This window comes from Musca vetustissima, unplaced genomic scaffold (assembly GCF_032173495.1).
Source record: "Musca vetustissima isolate MV318-11 ecotype Yass unplaced genomic scaffold, APGP_CSIRO_Mvet_v1 utg2887, whole genome shotgun sequence".
In the NCBI taxonomy this organism is placed as follows: Eukaryota; Metazoa; Arthropoda; class Insecta; order Diptera; family Muscidae; genus Musca; species Musca vetustissima.
In genome coordinates this window covers 48,486-71,115 of record NW_026884039.1, presented here as the reverse complement: position 1 = coordinate 71,115, position 22,630 = coordinate 48,486, and the positions used below count along the sequence as shown (strand labels likewise).

The following is a 22,630-nucleotide window of genomic DNA, read 5'->3' as shown; positions in this document are numbered from 1 at the left end:
TTATTTAAATGGTGCAGCTTAAATTGTATGGACTTGAAGTTAAACAAATGTAAACATATGTGTTTTCTAAAATTCTTCTTTGATAAGACTATACTATATTAATGGTTCGCTTTTATCAAATGTGGATTTTAAAGCTTATATTTAAAACTCAGCGACTAAATATATGTTTTTTGCATTACACATGTTAAGATCTGATTGACATGTGTAATAACAATATGGCTTTTGGCAGTGGTCTTTCAACTATAAAAAAACCTATACAGTTTACTTCAACTGTAATAAAGGGATATGTTCAGCGATTCGTGGCCTTCCCCTTCTACGGGAATCGCTGAATTAGATTTTCATATGCCTTTTGAGCTGGAGCATTTTCATTCATCCGCACAACATGGCCTAGCCACCGTAGTCGCTGCAGCTCAATACGGCTGACTATGTCCGCGTATAAATTGTAAAGCTCGTGGTTCATTCGATGCCGATATTCACCGTCGACGCAGATCGGCCCGTAGATCTTTCGGAGAATTTTTCTCTCAAACACCCCAAGAGCTGCCTCATCTGCTTGCGCAAGTACCCATGCTTCTGATCCATATAATAGCACGGGTAGTATAAGCGTCTTGTAAAGTGTGAGTTTGGTCTGGCGGGAGGTGGCCTTGTTTTTAAACTGCTTACTTAGACCATAGTAGCATCTGTTGGCCATCACAGTCCTTCTCCGAATTTCAAAACTAATGTCGTTCGTTTTATTTATGGCGGTACCAAGGTATATAAAGTCTTTAACTACCTCGAAGCTGTAGTTCTCAAGTTCCACAGTTGGTCCGAGACTACTGGGCGTCTTGCGTGTCGATACCATAAGCTTGGTCTTCTCGCCGTTTACTGCCAGACCCACATTGGCAGACTCCTTTTCAATTTGTTCAAAGGTGGCTGTTACCGCTCGCAATGTTCGATCCATTATATCAATGTCATCGGCGTAGGCGAGTAACATGTGTTGTTTGGTGTACAGAGTGCCATTTCTGTTCACCTTTGCGTCTCGTATGGCCTTTTCCAGTAGGATGTTAAAAAGATCGCACGACAAACTGTCACCTTGTCTGAATCCTCGTTCGGTATTGAAGGGCTCCGTTAGGTCCTTTCCTACTTTAACTGCTGACCTTGTGCCACTTAAAGTTATCCTGCATAGCCGTATTAATTTTGCAGGAATGCCGAACGCAGACATGGCTTTAAATACCTCTGAACGGATAGGGCTGTCGAATGCGGCTTTATAGTCGACAAATAGGTGGTATGTGTCGATGTGTTTTTCGTGGGTTTATCAGCAGTAGAATCATTCATAGATCTTGGTATTTTAATGGATCCAAAGTTAAACTTTACAATCATGTTATTTGTATGGCAAATAAAGCCTATGGTATAATAGGTTTTATAAAACGGTGGGTCAAAGAATTCCCCGATCCTTATATAACAAAAAACTATACACGTCTCTTGTTAGACCTATATTAGAATATGGTTCTGTTGTATGGGATCCTCAATATGCAATATATTTCGATAAAATCGAATCACTGCAGAAACAATTCTTACTTTTTGCACTGAGAGGTTTACATTGGAATAGTGATTTTGTGTTGCCTTTTTACACTAGCAGGTTAAAATTAATTCGGTTATCTACATTAAAAATTAGACGTATTATGTTGAACACTATGATGGTACTAAAAATATTAGATGGTAATATACCCTCTGATTTCCTAATTTCATCTATTAGAATAAATGTTCCTTTTCGATTGTGTATATATTCTCAACTATTATATGTACATTCATCGCACAAATTATTCTATGGGAGATCCACTCAATAAAATTTGCATTGATTTTAATTCTGTGTGCTGTAATGTAGATTTCTGCAAGAATGTTGAACTTATAAAATCTAATATAATTGTATTTTTAAATGAGTAGTGGAACTTAATAATAAACTGGCTGTTGGAGTAGATTCTGTAGCTGGTTTTCTATTCCCTTCTCATATTCCACCATGATGTGTACGCGATCCCTACGAAAGTGGAGGTTGCCCCCTCTGATTATGGTGTGTACGCGATCCCTACGAAAGGGGAGCTCGGCCCCTCGGCCGGCAGGGGTGGGAATGTGAGGCGTGGGAACGTTCGATAAAAAAAGAAAAAGATTTTCTTGTACAAATTCCTTATACCTTAATGGGGATGTGCTTTTAGACATTGAATCTATAGACAAAGTATGAGTTTATATTTAGAAACTTGTCATTCTGTTTTTATGATCCAAATCATTCTTCAGTCTTTTGTCGTAGTCTAATTCTTCAGGAGATATCTATCGATTTCGGGAGAAAAATTGATAGGAATTCAAGCTAAATTCTCGATTTTTTATTTAGTCAATGTTTTTAAGAGATGCATCATACAAGAGTAAACTGAGAGGCACAACCAGTGCCAATATACTCTTATGCTAAATTTGCTAACCTTGCAGGGTAATATCGTTGCGTTATATTTTTGAAGAACTCTTCAGTACGCAAAACTGCATAATCTATTGTTGGAAATAGTATTCTTTTCATGAAATATGCTTCTTTCGGTTATAATCTGAATGCGACTTCATGTTGGGTACAGATGTAAGTACCCAGTCACTCGAATTCGTTCGTTTAAAATTTTACAAAAACAGACTGTAAGTTTTAAAATTAAATTTAAAATTTTTAAGAACAAATCTCTGGCGAAATTCTATTGTCATGAAAATAATAATAATAAAATCGTTTTATCTGTTTCAGATGGATGTGAAAGCGTGGAAGTTCATTTTGAGTCTGCTGATAGTGGGTTCTTCTTGAAACATGCCCGACAGTCTCCAGTTTCCCCTGAAATTTCTACTAGCCACTCATCACCAGTACCTCCACTACGAACTCGGGCAAGTTACGATTCAGTTCTATCTGTTGATCGTTTCACAGTAGTTCAAACAACACAGGCTGTATCGATACGCGCTAGTTATGGTCCATTTTCTACCAAACAAACTGTTCCAGCAAGATACATTGTACCAGATACAATTGAAAATCAACATGACTATTTAAACGTAAGTATAAATATTTGAGGACAAATATCAATATCACTAACAAAATTTTAGTGATTTAATTTTATTTGACCTTTTTATTTAGTTTCAATTAGTTCAATTATTTTGAAAACATTTTTAATAAACAGAATGCGTGAACAGTATTGTCCTCGCACATCTGAAAAATATATATATATATATATCGTCATCATAAATGCAAGCGGACGTAACTACACAAAAATCCGTTTCCACGACAGAGGGGTCTACGATCCGAAACGACCCGAGTCTTACTTGGCCAACGTCTGTCACCTCAGCCCATTGTGTAAAAGCAAAAGGAGGACTGCTACAACAACAACAACACAAAAATCTATAAAATCTATAAAAATGGATCATGTCTGGAAATTTTTTCAATGTTTAACCGTACTATAGTGCCATATTAATTTTTTGAAAAAAAAAAATTAATTTGGTTTTACTTCAGTTACGTCCTTTTGACTTGATATTTTCTTAAACAAAAGGACGTAACTACAACACAATTGTAGTACAACAAAGTTAATAATAATTATCTGATGGAGACTAAAATTTGTGCAGCGTACCAAATTGAGTCCGGAGTGACGTGTGTTAAGCTTTGTTAAAATCGTTTCAGTGGCGACTTGAGGACCTTGTTCCTACTTCTCAGCTTATCGCATAAAGCAGTGGCATGCGCGGACGACTTGAAAAGGCTGAACATAATGGTCTATCAACAATAGACCATTATGTTCAGTGGGAGCTTCATTTCAGCCGTCCATGTGGTGAACAGTGTGGCTGTTGATTTGTTGGTGGATATTTTCATATTCCTCAGATGGAAGTAGTTGTGGAATATCAGAAAGGTAGAGGTTAAACAGTTCCGGAGATATCACCCCTCCTTGGGGAACTCCCTGTTTCACTCTACGGGGTTTAGACTTCCTGTTTCTGAATTCCACATACGACTGGCGAACAGCTTGGCATGGTTGACGGTATCGAAACTGTTCGGTTGCACGGCCTGTTCTGGTTGAGTCCTCTGCTAATATGTGTGGAAATGGCGTGTAATGCTGTTGTTGTACTATGCATCTTACGGAATCCATGTTGGTGTTGGGCAACTCGAAAACTGCTTCTCAACGATGGGAGGGGTAGCGCCCCAAGTGTCTTCGCTACCGGCGACAGGAGTGAAATCGGCCTGTACGATTCACCCCTGCTGTCATCCTTGCCTGGCTTCAGTAGCGGGACCACCCTGCCTATTTTCCAGGCTTCAGGAACTATGTGGGTGGTTAACGACAAGTTGAGGGCTGATGTTAGGTACTCAACTCCAGGTTCATCCAGCTGCTTTAGCATTACCATGGAAATTCCGTCCGGGCCCAACGCTTTGGATGACTTAGCGTTATTCATCCTCCTTCGTAAATTGTGGTGGTTCCTCCTCAGCTCGGAGTGCCCTTATGCGACGTAGCACACTCCTTTTCGCCCTGTCACTCTCGGGGTGATCTATGAGCTGCCAGTTAAAATAACTCGCGCACCTCTTCGGGTCTGTTACAGTTACGTCGTTAAATGTAACAGCCGTCCTGTCATCTTTCCTTCCAGGATTCGAGAGTGACTTAACCTTGTTTCGGTGGCAATGTTGCGTTGCTTCAGGTGGTCTAGCCACTTTTTCTTTTTGTGCTCGCATACTAATCTGTTGACTTCAAGGGTAAGCTCTCGCACCCTTGGGTCTTCAGGAGTAGTACGACGGAGCTCATCACGCTCATTAGCCAATACCGTTGCTTCTGCTGGGAAGTTAGGTCTTACTTCGGGTATTCGACCAGCAGGTATGAAGCGAGCGGCAGCAGTAGCGATGATTTTACGGAAATTCCTCTCAGCTACCAGTGGATCTGAGGGAGTGGGCAGCTCTCTGAAGAGGTGATTGGTAAACTCTCTGAAGCCAGGCCAATCAGCTTTTCTATGGTTCAGGAAAATACGGCTTTCAGAGGTTATGAAGTCTGGTGGTCTGTTTACGGATACGATGATCGGAAGGTGGTCTGAGCCTAGTGAAACGACGGGTTGCCAGGTTACGTCATTTATCAGACCCGGTGCCACAATGGTGATGTCTGGCGAGCTGCGGCAATCTCCTCTTATCCTCGTGGGGGCATCCTCATTAACCGTGCAAAATGTTGAGCTATCGACTCATAAATTCTACAATTTCGCTGATTTTGTTGCGAAGACAGTCGCAGTTAAACTGCAAAAACGATGCATTTTCAAGTCGCGGAACAGCAATATGTGGTGTTAAATGCTGCGCATTTTGCTGTTGGGGAGACTGCGGGGGTGTCTCGTACTCCGACTCTTGAGACACACTGGGGGACGTGCTAGCGCAGCATGAAGCCAATTTTTAAACAAAGCCAAGTTGCGCCCCTATATTACTATTATTAAAGAAAAATTGAATTGTTTCCGCCTAATTGATCTGTCGTTGCAAACTTTTCATGATATTGACCTCCAAAGTTTATTTTCGTGGAAGATGTATCTATTTTAATGTAAATTATTTGTGACTAAGGCACTCAGTTCACGGTCGTCATGCCAAATCTCGATTTTGAGTGTTTTTTCTCCTAGTTTCAAGGCGTAATCAATAATTTCCAAAATCTATTACAGAATTGTTGTACTTGCGAATCGAAGTAATCTGCTCATCCAAAGGTAAACATTTTGTGCGGTCATATTACTAAAACTATTATCCGGCAAAATTATATATTATACCTGTTATTTGATTGATTAAATAAAATCTTCTTCGTGGGAACTAGCTTGTCAAAACACGAAATTTATGGTTTGAATCTTACTACAATAACTCAATTACGAACTTTCGTCCTATTTAGGTGTTATCAGTGATAAACAATGATACCAGTATATTGCATTGGATGTCTTATTTAGAAAATAGGAAAGAATTTTTGGAAATCAGTCAGTGAAGGAGTCAATATTGTTTATTATATACATATGTTCATTTATATTTATTATATACATAAATCAATGATCTTGTTAAGCGGTCGTTTGTTCATGTATGTATATGATATTTGTATGTTTATCCCTATAAGTCAGAGACGGTCGTTTAATGTCAACATATGCGGCAAACTTGTACGGCAAGTACATTAAATATTGTATCATAACCTGCTATTAAATTGAAATATTTCTTGGGATCAGCACATAAGCATCTTGAAAACTAAAATTTCACCGGCACTTGGTCTACGAGGGCAGTTCGGAAACTTCTTAGCCGTAAGTGTTTTGGAAACTTCCATCTCTGTTATGAACACATGTTAAATTTAGTTTCGATCTGTCAACTCTTACATATAGAAACAGGTGTTCAAAAAAGACGCATCCGCAATTTTTTTTACAATGGAAAATTAGAAATGCGTGCGGCCATTAAAGAGTGTTTTACAATTAAAGTACGAGTTATTCTTATTTCTTATTTTCCTGAGTGACTTGTTCCCAAATCTAAAAAAAATTCTTGCTTGCAATCGTTTTACCTCAAATGAAGATGCAATTACAGTTGTAAACCACTATTTTGAAGACCTTGAGGAAAACTATTTTAAACAAGGGATAAAATTGCTAGAAAAGCTTTGGACTAAGTGTATTGAAGTTTCAGGATATTTTTTAAAAACTAACTATTCTCTTTCATTGATAGGCTAAGAAGTTTCCGAACCCCCTCGTACTTTATAAATTCAAATTCAAATACAATCATGAAGCTAAATAACTTATTTACCATACATTAATACAAAGTCATTTAAATTACATTGCTTTAAAACCAATTTTACACCCAACACTAAGTCTATTTGAAAATAAATTTAAATCGTTATTACCAGTTTATGACCTTTACAAATATCAAATTATGATTTATGTATTCAAATGCTTAAATAATATTGGATCCCATACAATTGACTTGAAGGAAAAACAAAAATTATTTCAACACCCGCAACAATTCAAATATAATGATTTACCTCAATATGAGAAAATTTGCCATTCTCTTACATATTTTATAAAAGCTTTAAAGCAATATTTATGAATTCATATCGAAGAAATGTTAGCATAAAATATTTGCAAAACGAAATGCTTGTGATATTTTTTTCATTAATTTTATTGCGTATAATATACAAGAGTTGTTACATATGATATTGGAAAATAAGAGTTTAGGAATATTAAATTCCTGTTCTACTTAAATATTATTGGTTGTTTTTTTTTGACGTTCCCACGCCTCTCATTCCCACCCCGTGCCGACCGAGGGCCGACCTCCCCTTACGTAGGGATCGCGTACACACCATGATCCGATTCATGATGGGATTTGAGAGTGGAATAGAAAAATCAGCTACAGAATCTACATCAACAGCCAGTTTGTTGTTTTACTACTCATTTAAAAATACAATAATATTAGATTTTATTTGTTCTACGCTCAAGCAAAAATCTACATTAGAGTATACAGAGTTAAAGTCAATACACATTTTACTAAGAGGATCTCCCATAGAGTAATTCGTGCGGTGGAAGTCTACATATAACAGTTGATAGTGTCTACTAGATCGGACAGGAACATTTATTCTAATAGAAGAAATTAGGAAATCCGAAGGTATATTACCATTTAATATTTTTAGTACCATCATAGTATTCAACATAATACGTCTACTTTTCAATGTAGGCAAACGAATTAATTTTAACCTGCTAGTATAAGATGGCAACACAAAACTACTATTCCAATGTAATCCTCTCAGTGCAAAAAGTAAAAATTGTTTCTGCACGGATTCGATTTTATCAGAATATATTGCATATTGGGGATCCCATACAACAGAACCATATTCTAAAATAGGTCTAACAAGAGACGTAAATAGTTGTTTCGTTATATATGGATCCGAGAATTCTTTGGCCCACCGTTTTATAAATCCTAAGACACCATAGGCTTTATTTACCATAGATATAACATGATTGTTAAAATTTAATTTTGGATCCATTAGAATACCAAGATCAACGAAAGAATCTACAGTTGATAAAACCGAACCATTAATATAGTAATGTCTTATCGAGAAAGAATTTCTAGAAAAACACATATGTTTACATTTATTTAAATTCAAGTCCATACAATTTAGGCTGCACCATTGAAATAGGCTATTTAAATCATGCTGGAGTAAATCAGCTTGCTTTTCAGAATGATGGGTAATGAACAACTTGACATCGTCTGCATACATTAACAATTTGGAATGCGATACAGAATTTGGCAAATCATTTACAAACAATAGAAACAGAATCGGGCCTAGGTGACTTCCTTGCGGAACACCTGATGGAACATTAATCGATTTTGAAAGACATCCCTCAAACAAAACTAGCTGTGTCCTATTTTGTAAGTAAGATGAAATCCAATTTATCAAATTTATACTAAAGCCAATATGATTTAATTTATAAAGTAGAAGTTTATGGTTAACTCTATCAAAAGCTTTACTAAAGTCTGTATAAATTGTATCAGTTTGTTTACGCTGAACAAATCCCTTTATCACAGTAGAAGTAAAGTGTATAAGATTGGTAATAGTTGAAAGACCACTACGAAAACCATGTTGATATGGACTTAACAAGGGTTGAATTCTGTGTGAAATAACGGTAGTAATTAACTTTTCGAACAATTTTGGAATAGCACTTAATTTTGCAATTCCTCTATAATTCGAAACATTTGTTAGACTCCCAGACTTGTGTAAGGGTATTATATAAGACTTCTTCCAACAGGTAGGAACATAACCATATTTAAGGGAATAATTAAATGATAACGTTAGAGGTAATGCTAATGTATCTGAACAATTCTTTAGAATTATGCTGGGTATACCATCAGGGCCTGGACATTTAATAGGTTTTAAACTGCGTAGATTTTTGGAGACCTCTCGACTTTGTAAGAAGGGCATAAATATTTGATCTATCTTTGATAGTTCATAAGGATATGGGTCTTTAACCTGATAAGTAGTATTAGAATAAGTCGTGGCAAAAAAATTTGCCACGACTTATTTAATATGATTTTATAAATGTTTTCAAAAGCAATGTTTGGGAAAATCGCAAAAAAAAACCAATGAAAATAAATGTTAGGTGGTAAAATTATTATGATATTAAATCATTAATATGATTGTATTGAGATAGCCGACATCTTTCTCTGAAATTATTCGCCAAGGTGTTTATTCTATCCATCACCAAATCAAACCCAGTCAGGGTATGTAGTCTTCTAGTTGAATATAACCATTGCAGATTGTAAATCATTTTGAGTATCTTATTTTGCGAAACTTGTAGCTTTTTAATATGGCAATATGATATGGAGGTCCATACAGGAACACAATAGTACATCGCCGGTTGAAAAATTGATTTGAAAATGATCTTATTTATAAGACTCAGTTCAGATTCCCTGTTAATTAGAGGATACATAAGTCTGGTGATTTTATTGAGTTTGTCCACAATGTATGAAATGTGACACTTAAAAGTAAATCTTTTATCTACTACGGCGCCGAGATATTTGACATTATCTTTCCACTCTATTGAATAGTTGTTAAATAGCAATGGCCGTTGAGGGACGAAAAACGATTTGCGCCTTCTCGTAAAATATATAGCTTCAGTTTTATCATGGTTCAGCAAGAACCTTGGGGACATCCTGCATTTGTATACCCGACTTTAGAAGAAGTTGTTCCGATATACACCTTATAAGAAAATTAAGTTTTTTTAATTTGTGAAGAAGTCCGTTGAGTCAAATACAGTTTTAATGTCCAATAAAACCATTCCCGTAGATTTTCCTTTATTACAATTGTTGGAGACCATATTCTTAATTTTAAGCAGAGGCTGTGCTATGTTCTTTTCTGAAACCGAACTGTTGAGGAGGGATTATATCCATTGAGTTGACAAAATTCAAAATCTTATGCTTCATAATCGCTTATAATATTTTGCTTAATGATGACAATAGACTAATCGGTCTATATGAAGCAGGATTTTCTGGAGACTTATTTGGTTTAAGTAATGGTATCGTTTGGGAACATTTCCAATCAATAGGAAAATACGAATTTACAAGGCAGGAATTTAAAATGGTTGTAAGATATTTTTTTTTGCTTTCATAGGCAAGTGTATTAAACATCTGTTGTTAATACCGCCCAATCCTGGAGATTTTCTGTCTTTTAAACTCTTTAACAATGTATTCAATTCTGCAACGTTTTATGAGGTAGTTAGCTTCAATATTCATATCCGAGGATTGTATTTCTAGGATGGTAGTATTAACCTCGGAAATCGTGGTAGGGTTGCTAAGATGATTAGACATGTTGTGATTGTTTAGGAAATGAGTAGCAATTATTTCGCATTTATCCATCTGGGAATAATAAGATTATTTTGGGATATAGTAGGAATATTTTGAGTTTTCCTCTTCATAACTTTAAACATTTTCCAAAGTGGCTTCGATGAATTGTCCAATTCAGATAGGGTTTTATTCCAAGTCTCATTCCTATAAGCCAATAATTCGCCATTTATTTGCTTGTTCAGGCGATTCATATAGATACGATCACTAACATCTGTGAATCTTTTAAAATTCCTTTTATATATATTTCTGTGCGTATCAATATTTTTATAAAATTTGGTATAGATCTCCTAGGGATCCTGCTTATATTTTTTGGAATACTATGCTCAACGGCATCTTGAATTATATTAGTAAAATTTTTAACTTCCGCATCAATTTGATTTGAATCAGCACACAGCAGAGGGTGTTCAGGATTTGAGAGTTTGTTATTAATAAAGCTTTTAAATCGGGACCAGTTAGCATTATTATAATTGTAATAAAAGTTAGTCGAAGTACTTGCACTTAAATTGACTTCGCAGATAACCGGGAGATGGTCAGAGCTCAGATATATTTGTTAAAAATACATCTAAATTGGACGGACGTCTTCCAATGTCTGCTGGTATGTATGTCGAGGTTTGAGCGAAAATTATTTGTGAATTATTGTGCTGAAGTTTGTCGTATAACATATTCCCCCAACTATTGTTTCTAGAACATCCCCAATACGTGTGTCGGCATTGAAATCACCTCCTAATATAAACTTATTGGAATGCGTGGTTAAATTACGAATGTCAGATGAGAATTTCTTGTATGTTTTTCTTAAATGTGTATATGTTATCTACATCTACACATTTTAAGCACTTTTCGATTAAATTATTTGTAATGACATTTGGATCCATTTTATCAAAGTTGAAAAGGAGAACCTTATACGGTTTTTCATTTTTTGGTACATAGCTGTTGAACTTAGTTTTTTTAGTCATGTTTGTATGCCTTGAAGAGGCATACAACGTCATCGTCGCACGGTCTCTTAATTTTTCACAATTTTTTTTTGTTTTTGCTAAATTCTCTCGTATTGTAATAAAAAGAAGCATAAATAGCTGTACTTTTATTTGCAAGTTGTTATTATTGAGAAAAAAACACGTCTGTACAATTCAATTCAGTCTTTACGACTGAGTGCAAATAACGGTAAGTTGAAAACACCACTTGATGCTTGTGATATAATTTTGTCTTTTGAACGGTGATTGCAAAACCTGTTGTTGTCTCTGTCAGTCATTTTTGATGATTTTCTCCCAGTTACGCTCTTACATTCTTATGGTGTTTTTACAGATATGTATTTTTATGTGCTGATTTTTCATCCATATGTAATTCCTTATGTGTGTCAAAATTAGTGTACACAAAACATTAATTTTTGTGTTCAAATCTCATATGACATAACCTATAAACAAAAAAACACTTTAATTTTTTCTCACCTATAATAATTTAAAATTGTTCCTTTTCATGAATTACAATTGAAATATTTTCTTCCAACAATGTGTTTCATGTATTTCCTTATGTTTCACATACGAAAATAGAGCACTGTTCCGTATGTTTCACTTAAAAAAGTGACAGCAATATATACATATACTAGAGGTGTGCAGAGAGAAAATACTCGGAGAATAAATGAGAAACCGCCTTATAAATTGACTAACTAAATGAGAATGAGCTTATTGATAAATGTAAAAAGGGCACCAGTTCTCATGCTTGCACAGCACTAACTAAATATGCATTGTATCTTGAATATAAGTATATATGAAATATAACAAAAAATAAAAAAACTTCAATAAATAAGCTGATACGGATTTGTAACTTTTTGGAAAACAAAACTGTAAAAACTTCAGCTGTACCCAATTAATCCCAAAATAGTGTGAGTTACTAAATCCATAATTTTTGTTGGATCGATGAAACGTGTATCGATCAATGTATTTCTTAGGCAATTAATATTTAATATTTTGTTTTTTTTCTTATACGTGCAAAAGTGTTCGAATAGGGTTGTTTTTCATTTTAAATATTCCCGGCCCGGCCCCGGGTTTATTGTATAGCACATTCAGATTTAGCGAAAGGTGATTTCTGTAAAGTCTTACAAATTGAAATACTTCACCGCTCACGAAAAAAAGGAATAGCACAAAGATGCGATGATGAGGATTCAGGACTTTACATCGAGAATGAAAGATGTTTCCAACCTGTTGCGGAAAACTTCAGATATATTGAAAGAACAAACGTATACAATTAAAGAGGCCAATGAGACCATTTTATTGCGTGAAAGAAATCGCCTTATGGGAAGTAAAGCCTCCTGAATACTGTCGTTAGACGTAAACTTAGAAAATTTTTGGAGAGTACACCCAAAAATGCAACATACCTGAGTCCCACAATACATTACGAGTTAATAGAACTAATCCATAAATCTATTTTTGAAGAAGTGAAAAATGATATATTTTTTTCGGTTTTAGCGAATGAGAATATATATGTATAAGATTTTTGAGAAGGATCTAAAAAGTCAAAGAATGTTGTGAAAATAATTTTCGACCGTTGACCATTATTGCGTACAAATGTTTAACGAACCTATACAAGAGATAGTAGAATTGTTGGAGGAAGTAGTAAGATGTAGAAGTTTCAGTGTCAATAAGGGTTGGTACGCAAAAGTACAGGTTAAATGTAATGAGCTCGAACCCTGAGTATTTTTATAGAACTACATTATTTATCCCATAATTGTAAATATAAACATGAAAAATTAAAATAGTGAAAAATATTTAAATGGACCACAATGTGGAAAGCGAATGATCCCCGTCCATCTAATCCACTTGATGCAATTGTAGTATGCGACGAAAATCTATTTCCAAATATAAATATATTGTTACAAATCTTAATATTGATATCGGTAACCCCAACATCAGCTGAAAGAACCTCGAGTAAAAACATGTCTGAAAAATCATAAGCCTAGATCCAAAGTAAATACGGACCACATAACTAAAAATGTTAAAAATAGAAGAATTGATTTGAAATAAAGATTATTTTTTAATATGCAAATGAACATTTATACATATTAAACAAACAACAACGGACCTAATACAGACCCCACTGAGAACACCAATTAAAGCTATCAATGAACCATCAGAGCAAACGCGAACATCTACACCCCAAGTTCAAATTCAGCCAACCAACAACAGCAGCACAAATGTACGAAGATCTAATAGATCTAGAAAAACGTCTGCATATTTTTCCGACCATGTCCATTATAAACCTGGGAGAGTGCAGTGTCTTCACAGTCCTGCATTGTAATCACTATTAATACTTGTTTTTAAATTTTTGAATTAAATTTCGTGCTGCATAATCCATGGCGGTCCCAACTACGGTTATTCCAAAAAAATGTACAAAATAAAAATAATTACTTACTTACTTAACTGGCTTGTTACAGAACGGTTGTTCAATAAGCCGAGCTTAAAAAAATTCCAAGCGCGTCGGTCTTGTGCGCAGATCCACCAATTTGGAAGACCACGTTCCAAGATGTTGTTTTCTACTTTGTCTTTCCATCAAATTCGTGGCCTTCCCCTTCTACGGGTACCATCAGTAGTCTCGTTTTTATATGCCTTTTGAGCTGCAGCTCAATACGACTGACTATGTCGATGTCCGCGTATAAATTGTAGAGCTCTTGGTTCATTCGACGCCGATATTCACCGTCGACGCAGAATTTTTCTTTCAAACACCCTAGGAGCTGCCTCATCTGCTTGCGCAAGTACCCATGCTTCTGATCCATATATATGAATCCTCGTTCGGTATTGAAGGGCTCCGATAGGTCCTTCCCTACATTAACTGCTGATCTTGTGCCACTTAAAGTTATCCTGCATAGCCGTATTAATTTTGCAGGAATGCCGAACGTAGACATGGCTTTAAACACCTATGAACGGATAGGGCTGTCGAATGCGGCTTTATAGTCGACATATAGGTGGTATGTGTCGATGTGTTTTTCGTGGGTCTTTTCCAGGATTTGGCGCAGAGTGAAAATCTGGTCAATGGTGGATTTGTCAGGTCTGAAGCCGCATTGGTATGGTCCAATGATGTCATTGACCATTGGCTTCAATCGTTCACACAGCACACTGGATAGCACTTTATATGCGATGGGAAGGAGACTTATTCCTCTATAGTTGGCACATATCGTCTTGTCTCCTTTTTTGTGCACGGGACACAGGATGCTGAGGTTCCAATCATTGGGCATGCATTCATCTAGCCAAATTGTACTAAACAGCTGTTGCATGCTCCTGACCAGCATCTGGCCACCATTCTTGAATAGTTCGGCTCCTGCTGCTTTGTTGTTCTTGAGCCGATTAATTGCTTTTGTGACCTCATCTTGGCTAGGTGGTATACACTCTATACCATCATCTCTTATTGATTCTGGGGTATCTTCTTCAACGTCACTATTTGATACTAGAAGCTTTTCAAAATGCTCCTTCCAGATCCTCAACACGCTGTCTGTATCTGTCACCAGGTTTCCTTCTTCATTTCTACAGGAGGATGTGCCTGTAGAACACCAAACAGGAAAGCCTTCTGTTTGGTGTTTTGCTCGTTGGTAAAATTCCCGGACTTTATTCTAACTCCTGTATATCTCGATTTGCTCACGCTCACGTTTTTCTTGTTCTTTCTTCTTTTTTCTAAAAACATCGTCTTGTCTCCTTTTTTGTGCACGGGACACAGGATGCTGAGGTTCCAATCATTGGGCATGCATCCATCTAGCCAAATTGTACTAATCAGCTGTTGCATGCTCCTGACTAGCATCTGGCCACCAGTCTTGAATAGTTCGGCTGGTAACCCATCGGCTCCTGCTGCTTTGTTGTTCTTGAGCCGATTAATTGCTTTTGTGACCTCATCTTGGCTAGGTGGTATACACTCTATACCATCATCTCTTATTGGTTCTGGGGTATCTTCTTCAACGCCACTATTTGATACTAGAAGCTTTTCAAAATGCTCCTTCCAGATCCTCAACACGCGGTCTGTAACTGTCACCAAGTTTTCTACTTCATTTCTACAGGAGGATTTGCCTGCACCAAAGCCTTCTGTTGTTTTACACGTTGGTGAAATTTCCGGACTTTATTCTGATTCCTGTATATCTTGATTTGCTCACGCTCACGTTTTTTCTTCTTCTTCTTTTTTCTAAAAACACGTTTCTCCTCTCTCCTTTTCTCCCGATAATTCTCCATCACGTTACGTGTTGCTACTGTCTGCAGGGTTGCCCTATACGCTGCGTTTTTTACATCAGTAGCATTACGACACTCCTGATCGTACCATGGGTTTCTTGGTGGTGGTTTTTGGTACCCAAGTGTTGCTTTTGCTGCAGTTTGTAGGGAGTGGGTAATTCTTTGCCATTGTGCTTCTATACTATTATCGGGACAAGTAGTGCTTTCTTCAAGCAGATGGGTAAGTTCTTTATACGTTTGCGGGGGTCGTCAACATTAGGGGGGTTTTGTTTTCTTTTTCTTAGCTTTTCTTTTTCTTAGTAGGTTGGGTTTTCCGAGAGTGGGCAACTAACCCTTGCCTCAACCCATTTTTTTATAGTTTTTATGGGTGAACTCGCGGCACATATTAGCTCACTATTTCATCGGGGGATCAGAATAGCTCCCCAGGTGGCACCGCGGGGAGGTCAGTGTCCACAATTGACATGAAAGAGGGACCAAGATAAGCCTGGACTTCATGTTAAAGCCAATCAGAGCCGTTGCTTGGTATCTATCATCCCCTACGCCATCCTGGCCAAGGTTTAATATACCATGATCCTGGTCTTGATGGGCTGAAAACTTTTTGCTTAGTTATACCTTTAAGACTTCAAGCTTTTCTTTAAAAATACAACAAGATCTTTATCCCGTTCAAACTCTTCTATAAGATCTACTTTAAAAATATCTGTCTATTCTATAAAAATATCTCCAGCTCGACTATGAGAAGACCTCCAGCTCTTCTATGAGAAGACATCCACCTCTTCCATAAGAAGACCTCCAGATCTCTTATAATACCCGAACTCTATAAAAATACATCTAGATAGAACAATAACATCTCCAGTCAATTCGCAGAAATTTCATATCGAAAAGGGAAAATTTTGTAGCGCGTGCGTACGCGCTAAAGGCGTAAAACTATTTAATAAAAATTTCGGAAACAAATTTTTCTTAACTAAACAAACGATTATATTTCGCACGCTGTAACAGTGCGTGACATGGAATTCGCGATGTATCAAAAAGCAATAACATCATAGATAATGAAGTGCGAATAAAGAGGAAAAAATATTTTTTCAGATCAAATAATATCAAACTGATGTTGATGAACGATGGTGGAAGTTATGTAGAATAATCTTAAAATGTATAGTATTCCACAGAAAGCAGATGTGAAATCCATTTGTATCTAAATCATCATCACAGTTCAGTTCAATAATCCCCTATGGTAATTTACATTGAATTATATAAATTCACTTCTTCAGATCTAAAAAAAAAAACAGTTAAGCCCTTTCATGTTGGAGGGTTGTTGACGCATAAGTTCTAATACGCAAAAACAGAAAACGCTGTAGTTAAAACGGAAAACGTAGAAGCCTCCAAAAATATGGTTTGGACGTTGCAAATTTGAATAGATTTTGATTTTTTAATGTTTTATTTCTTCTGAAAATGATTTATTAGACTTAATTGCCAACATGAAGTTGTCTTTTGTATATATTTTTAATATCAACACCATTTAAATTAACAATCCCACGGTGTGCTAATTAGGAGTCACTTTCAAAATTTGACTTGTTTCCTAATTACCGCTATATATTACAAATTCACCAAGCTTGTTTTCTATTTTCACACTTAAGAGTAAAAAATTAATAAAAAAAAATATTTAAACATATTCCAAACGAATCGAGGGTTAATCAAAACACTTTTCCCTTCATGTGTGTTCTAATTAGGTGACCACCAGTGTATATAATTGAGCACAAGCCTTGGGCCACCAGAAGATCTCAATTTTAACATTTCTGAAGGTTGCTTTCAATTGATCATAGTTGGTCAGCAAATCCAGTACAAAGATGTTCTAGATGTTTGGTGATTTAGACTTATGGATCACATCATGCATGGAAATACGAAGAACTTGATCCAGCATATAATGAACTTGAAGGTGTGAAGAGAAATGCATTGTACGACAAAACTTTGCTGCAAGCGTCGTCGATTCGATCGCGTTAAAATATTTAATCCTTTGCGAACGAATTTTTGGTTTGTAGAGGTTTTCATCATTCTTGCACAATCTATCGTCTTGGTCATGTCAAATAATTACTTTATAAAAATAAAGATTCGCGGTGTTCAAGAACGCTCGTAGTCTTCCAGAAATCCTGCTAGTATAATTTGGTCGGGTGCTTAAAAGTTCGGTCCAATATATACGGGGAATTTCAGCTTTAAGCTCTTTAAACAATTAGTGCGATCCTCTCTGTCCTTGTCTTGGAATGAAGTAATTAGAAACGTTCAATGACGTAAACTTTCCTCGTTTTTGTTTATTTCTTCAAGATAATAGTAACAGGTATATTTTTCCCGTTCGCTACAACCATCCAAAAGTGTCTGGAATGGCGAATTGGAAAATATAAATTTGAAAATGTTCAACATTGACAACGCGTATTTTGGAATTTTTGTGTTCTAAACATAGAATTCCAGTCATTGAAAAATTTGTTTTTCTATAAATGAAAACATTTTTTCTATCAATTAAAAAATATTTTAATCCATTTTCGCCGTTTTCAATTGGTATAAAAGCAAATAAAGTTCTTGTGTATTTGGGTAATACGGACGTCTTACATACACTATAAAGGTGAGAAGGTGAGTATTTTTGTACGGAGTGCAATAAATTAGGTACGACCCTTAAATGAGAAAAAATGTCAGGTTATGACAAAAAAAAAATAAATAAATAAAAATAAAATAAACTTGTGTACCATGGAAGCAATTGTAGGTGTGTGACTATTTAATTATCCGTCGCTACAACAAAAATCTGCTTTGAAAGGGACTGTTTCTAGAGTGAAGCCAAATGTCTAAACTTGACAAATTTGAATTAATTTCGCAGATGCGATTTCGCATAAATACAATTATCAACATACGACCTTTGTAAAGCCACAAATCCCTGCCTTTCCTTTTTGTTGCAAACTTCTACTCGAAAAAAAAACTCAGTTGAAAGATCTCGATGCGATAAAAAGAACTAATAAGCACATTTCGCATCTATTATTAACAAAATTTTTTTTATGTATTAAATGTGTATACACATTCTTGACTTAATTTATTTAAAAATCATATAAAAATTAAAAAATTATATATATTTACAATGGATTTGGTTTTCTTATTACTTTTAGAATACAACTGCGGCATTATTGGAACTGCAACAAACTAATTTGCATTTGGATATATCTGCACACTTAGTCAGCTCGTATGTATCACAAGATTCTCCAGTGCTACGTGTACTTTTCCATGCAGGGGCGGATCCAGGGGGGCATTTACAACGTCAAAAAATTTGTGTATTATTACACGTATCTAGCGGAAATCACGTCCCAATAAAAGGGAGATGTATGCCAGAGGGAGAAGATGGTGTATGCGTAGCTGAGGTATAATTATTTGAATATTATTATAATTAGATTGTACAATTATAATTCATATTTTTTCTATTTTTAGGTTGTAATACCCTTTAATTGGTTTCATTCTTTGTCGCCCCTGACAAATAAAGATAATGTGAACAATACTCCGATTAAAGTTCCCCAGCGTTTTGTTCAAGTATCTTATAGTGTCTTCGAGCCACCAATAAGAAACCCTGAACAATGTGAGCCAAAAGTACAGATTCAGCCATTGACATCCTTTGTTCAAGTTCCACTTGTTGCCGCGATGGAACCATTTAAAGAATTTCAAATAGATGAATCTCTTGTTATTCTTCTGCCGCAACAACCTCTATATCCGATGAGCAAATTTCATGTGCCAGTATATTTACAATATTCGGAAAAAAATATTTCCTCATTTACTGTAAAAGCTCGAGTCAAATCAGGAATAAAGATTTTGGGAGCAACGTCATCGTCTGATATGTGGAATATTTCGATAGAGAGGGATAATTCCAAGCATTCCACTGTAAGAGTAACAGCTGTTAGAAAGAAGCTAGACAGTTATTTAGAAAACAACGTTACTTTGCAAATTGTCGAAAATAGGTAAATAAACATAAATTTTCAGTACAGATGAATGCGAAAACTTTTCTATAAAATAGAAAAAAAAAAACAATAACGTACGTTGAATTAGCAGTGAATACATCTTAACATTTTATCAAAATGAACAACCGACTAACTACAATAAACATATTGTTTTATATTTACTCCCTAGAATTGACGAAATATTTACATGGCTTCTAGAAGTTGCTGATGATACAAAAGAACTAATTGATGGTGGAAAAATCGTGTGGTCTGTTACCTACATTTACGACAATCCACGGGAGTCTTCTTTGGAAATAGCTCCGGAAGACAATAAAAAGAGAATAATTGCAAAGTTAGAAGTAAACAAAGATGATATTCAAGCAGTTTTGCCTATGGCGAAGGTATGTTTAAATACATTTTATTACATTATTGTAGAAATATACGATATATGATTTGAAGATATGATCACGGAGAGTAGACATACTTGACTTTTTTTAAAGCTAAAGATGTTTCTTCTTTAATTTTAGAATTGGGAACTGATGAATACAGCTGTTTTGACCGGACGACAAGTGGCACAAGCCATGAAAGTTTTCATAGTGTCGCAAGGAGGAAAAGTAGCTGATGTTACTTTACAAAGTTCATGTAATGCGGAAGATGAAAGTGTAATTAAGGTAGGTTTTGATTATTTTCCTATGCACTACCAAGAATTAAACAGCGAAATAAAGCAAGTTGCATCAGGTATTTTATAGTAGAAATAAAAACAATGACATGAAGAAAAATAATACATCGAGTTTGGAAGATAGTAAAGAAATATGTAGTGTACTCTACAAATCTTCTTTAATTATGTTATTTGTTGTCATAATGTAAGTTTAGAATTAAGAAATCGAACAAAAAATTTAAAATAATCCTAAAAAAACTAAATCAGTCGTATAGTTTACTCCGTATTGTGCTGACGTGAATTTCTCCTCATATAGTAAAATAAAGACAAATACATTAAAATATAGAACTGTTACTCGTGCTTTTTCTTCTCAGTACACGAGTATTAATAAAAATAAATTGACCAACATAAAGAGACGGTGCGACGATGACCTTGTTGCCTCTTCAAGGCATTTAGGTTAGTTTAGGGATGTATTTGTCCATTGTGATCTTCCTTGGTACCTGAAAGGAGCGAAGAAAAGATAGTGGAAGAGAGAAAATATAGTCGGGGTTTAGTTTAGCCATGTCAAAGTCTTAACAAAGCTTAGGATCTACTTGGCTATTCTGCCTCTCAGCGATGGACACCTATAGAGGATATGTTCAATTGTTTCTAGCTCTTCTTCTCCTCACATAGACGGCAGAGATCCTCTCCGTTGATATCGCATATAGAAGTGAGAGGTCTAATCTTAAAACCAACTATGAGGATGACATTCAAAATATATAAAATTAATGGGGCTTCTAGGAAAAACACATGTTATGATAGGTATTTGAATATAACTAAAAAGAGAAAAAAAGGATTGTTAATGTCAAGATGGTTTCCGTTTTATAATTCAGGTTTATTTAAAATAAAAGGTAATTCTTCAATAAATATACAATATAGAAATATTTTTTGTATTATTCTTTAGCTTTCTTAAAAGCGTCCTCTCTCGTTCACTTTTCAACAACGACTGTCTTAATAACTCATTTGGCCTCTCCTGACTCTTCGTCCCTCCTGGGCGAACTATCATCGGATTCATTTGATGATTTTTGTCACTATGTATGGTTCATTAAACCGGGCATCTAACTTATGTGATTATCCAGTGGGTTTTGGTACTGTATCAGCAGCATTCCGGGCATGACTGAATATACGATTTAACATATCGTCTCATTCTTTGAAACCAAAAATCTCGTTGCATCCTTTGAAGAGTTTTCTCTAGAACGAAGTGTCCCAAATCATCATTACATGCCTTAGTAATACGGCACATAACCCTATCCGGAATTACTAATCTATTCCCATTGTCCGTTTTGCGGTATAGCCTATCATTCTCTATAACATAATCCGTCTTGATCTGCTTCGTTTCGTTAGCTTCTCCCGACCCTTGGCCATTGATAGCATCGAAACATGTTTCAGCTTGCTATCAGACATTTGTAGTTGATAAACCCATTCGTTAATATTTATCGTGAGCACCAAAACATTTTCTTTCTTCTGCTCATACCATCTACATGAGTCATATTTGCACCAGATCGGTGAATGATTTTAAAATCAAACTTCTGCAATTTAAACCACTGGACGGAATTCTTCACCTTCACGTTGGAGTAATATTCCAGACAAACCGATAGAACAAGCATACGTGTGTACTTCATGTTTTTTTTTCTGGGGATCAAACAGTGCCAAAACGGGTTGCGTTGTAATTTGATTTTTCAGCGAAACAAAGGCATTATCTTCCTATTCTTCCCATTTAAATATCGCATCCTTCTCCATCAGTCTCGTTAGTGGCATAGCTACGTGACTGTGAATTGGTACAAACTTACGGAAGAAATTGGTGATGCCAATAAACTTACCCACATCTGACACGCTTTCAGGTCTCGGAAATGCCCTAATGCATTTGGTTTTGTCTTCTCCAGGTCGTATACCAAGAGCACTGACCGTATGCCCTAGGAAACTCACACTTTCTTGAAGGATTGTGCATTTGGTTGGCCTTTGCGTTAGCCCTTCTTCAGCAAAGCAATCCTTGTATGACTAAAACATTTTGCCAAGCTTACCCTTCTGTTTCTAACCTAAACCATCTCCAAATGTAACTGAATTCGGCATTGCTGACTTCACTTTCAAAACTCCATACTCAATTGTAAGCCTTTTCCCTGCTTACCCAACAATATGCCATACTACATCAAATCATTAGGAACCACATAAATATTAGCCTTAAAAGACTCTTCGTCGATAACGACATCCGCTTCGAACATTTCCACAACTTCGATGATAGATCCACCCAAACCTTTTATTCTTCTTGACGTTGATACCACATTTACACATTCTGGAGCAACACCTTCCCTCATTGAAGTGAAATCGCTTCCGGTGTCCACAAAGCTTTCAAACGTCTTGCCATTAACCTTTACATCTTTCATAACCATTGACTCTCCTGTCATTTCAGCCACTGTTGATTCTTTGCGTTTGCACACAAATTCGAGGT

At 35.9% G+C, this 22,630-nt stretch overlaps 1 protein-coding gene across 1 annotated transcript in view; it reads left to right on the top strand.

Annotated features, from left to right (window-relative positions):
* Nucleotides 1-2,565: 2,565 nt before the first annotated feature.
* Nucleotides 2,566-22,630, top strand: part of LOC133331020 (transmembrane protein 132E) — a gene marked incomplete at its 3' end in the record, with an annotated part of 44,223 nt that continues 24,158 nt past the window's right edge. Inside the window, exons 1-6 of the mRNA XM_061539420.1 lie at nucleotides 2,566-2,590; nucleotides 2,744-3,039; nucleotides 18,672-18,920; nucleotides 18,988-19,508; nucleotides 19,678-19,888; nucleotides 20,015-20,158. Coding sequence (XP_061395404.1) covers nucleotides 2,566-2,590; nucleotides 2,744-3,039; nucleotides 18,672-18,920; nucleotides 18,988-19,508; nucleotides 19,678-19,888; nucleotides 20,015-20,158 — 1,446 coding nt within the window. The remainder of the gene's footprint in view (nucleotides 2,591-2,743; nucleotides 3,040-18,671; nucleotides 18,921-18,987; nucleotides 19,509-19,677; nucleotides 19,889-20,014; nucleotides 20,159-22,630) is intronic.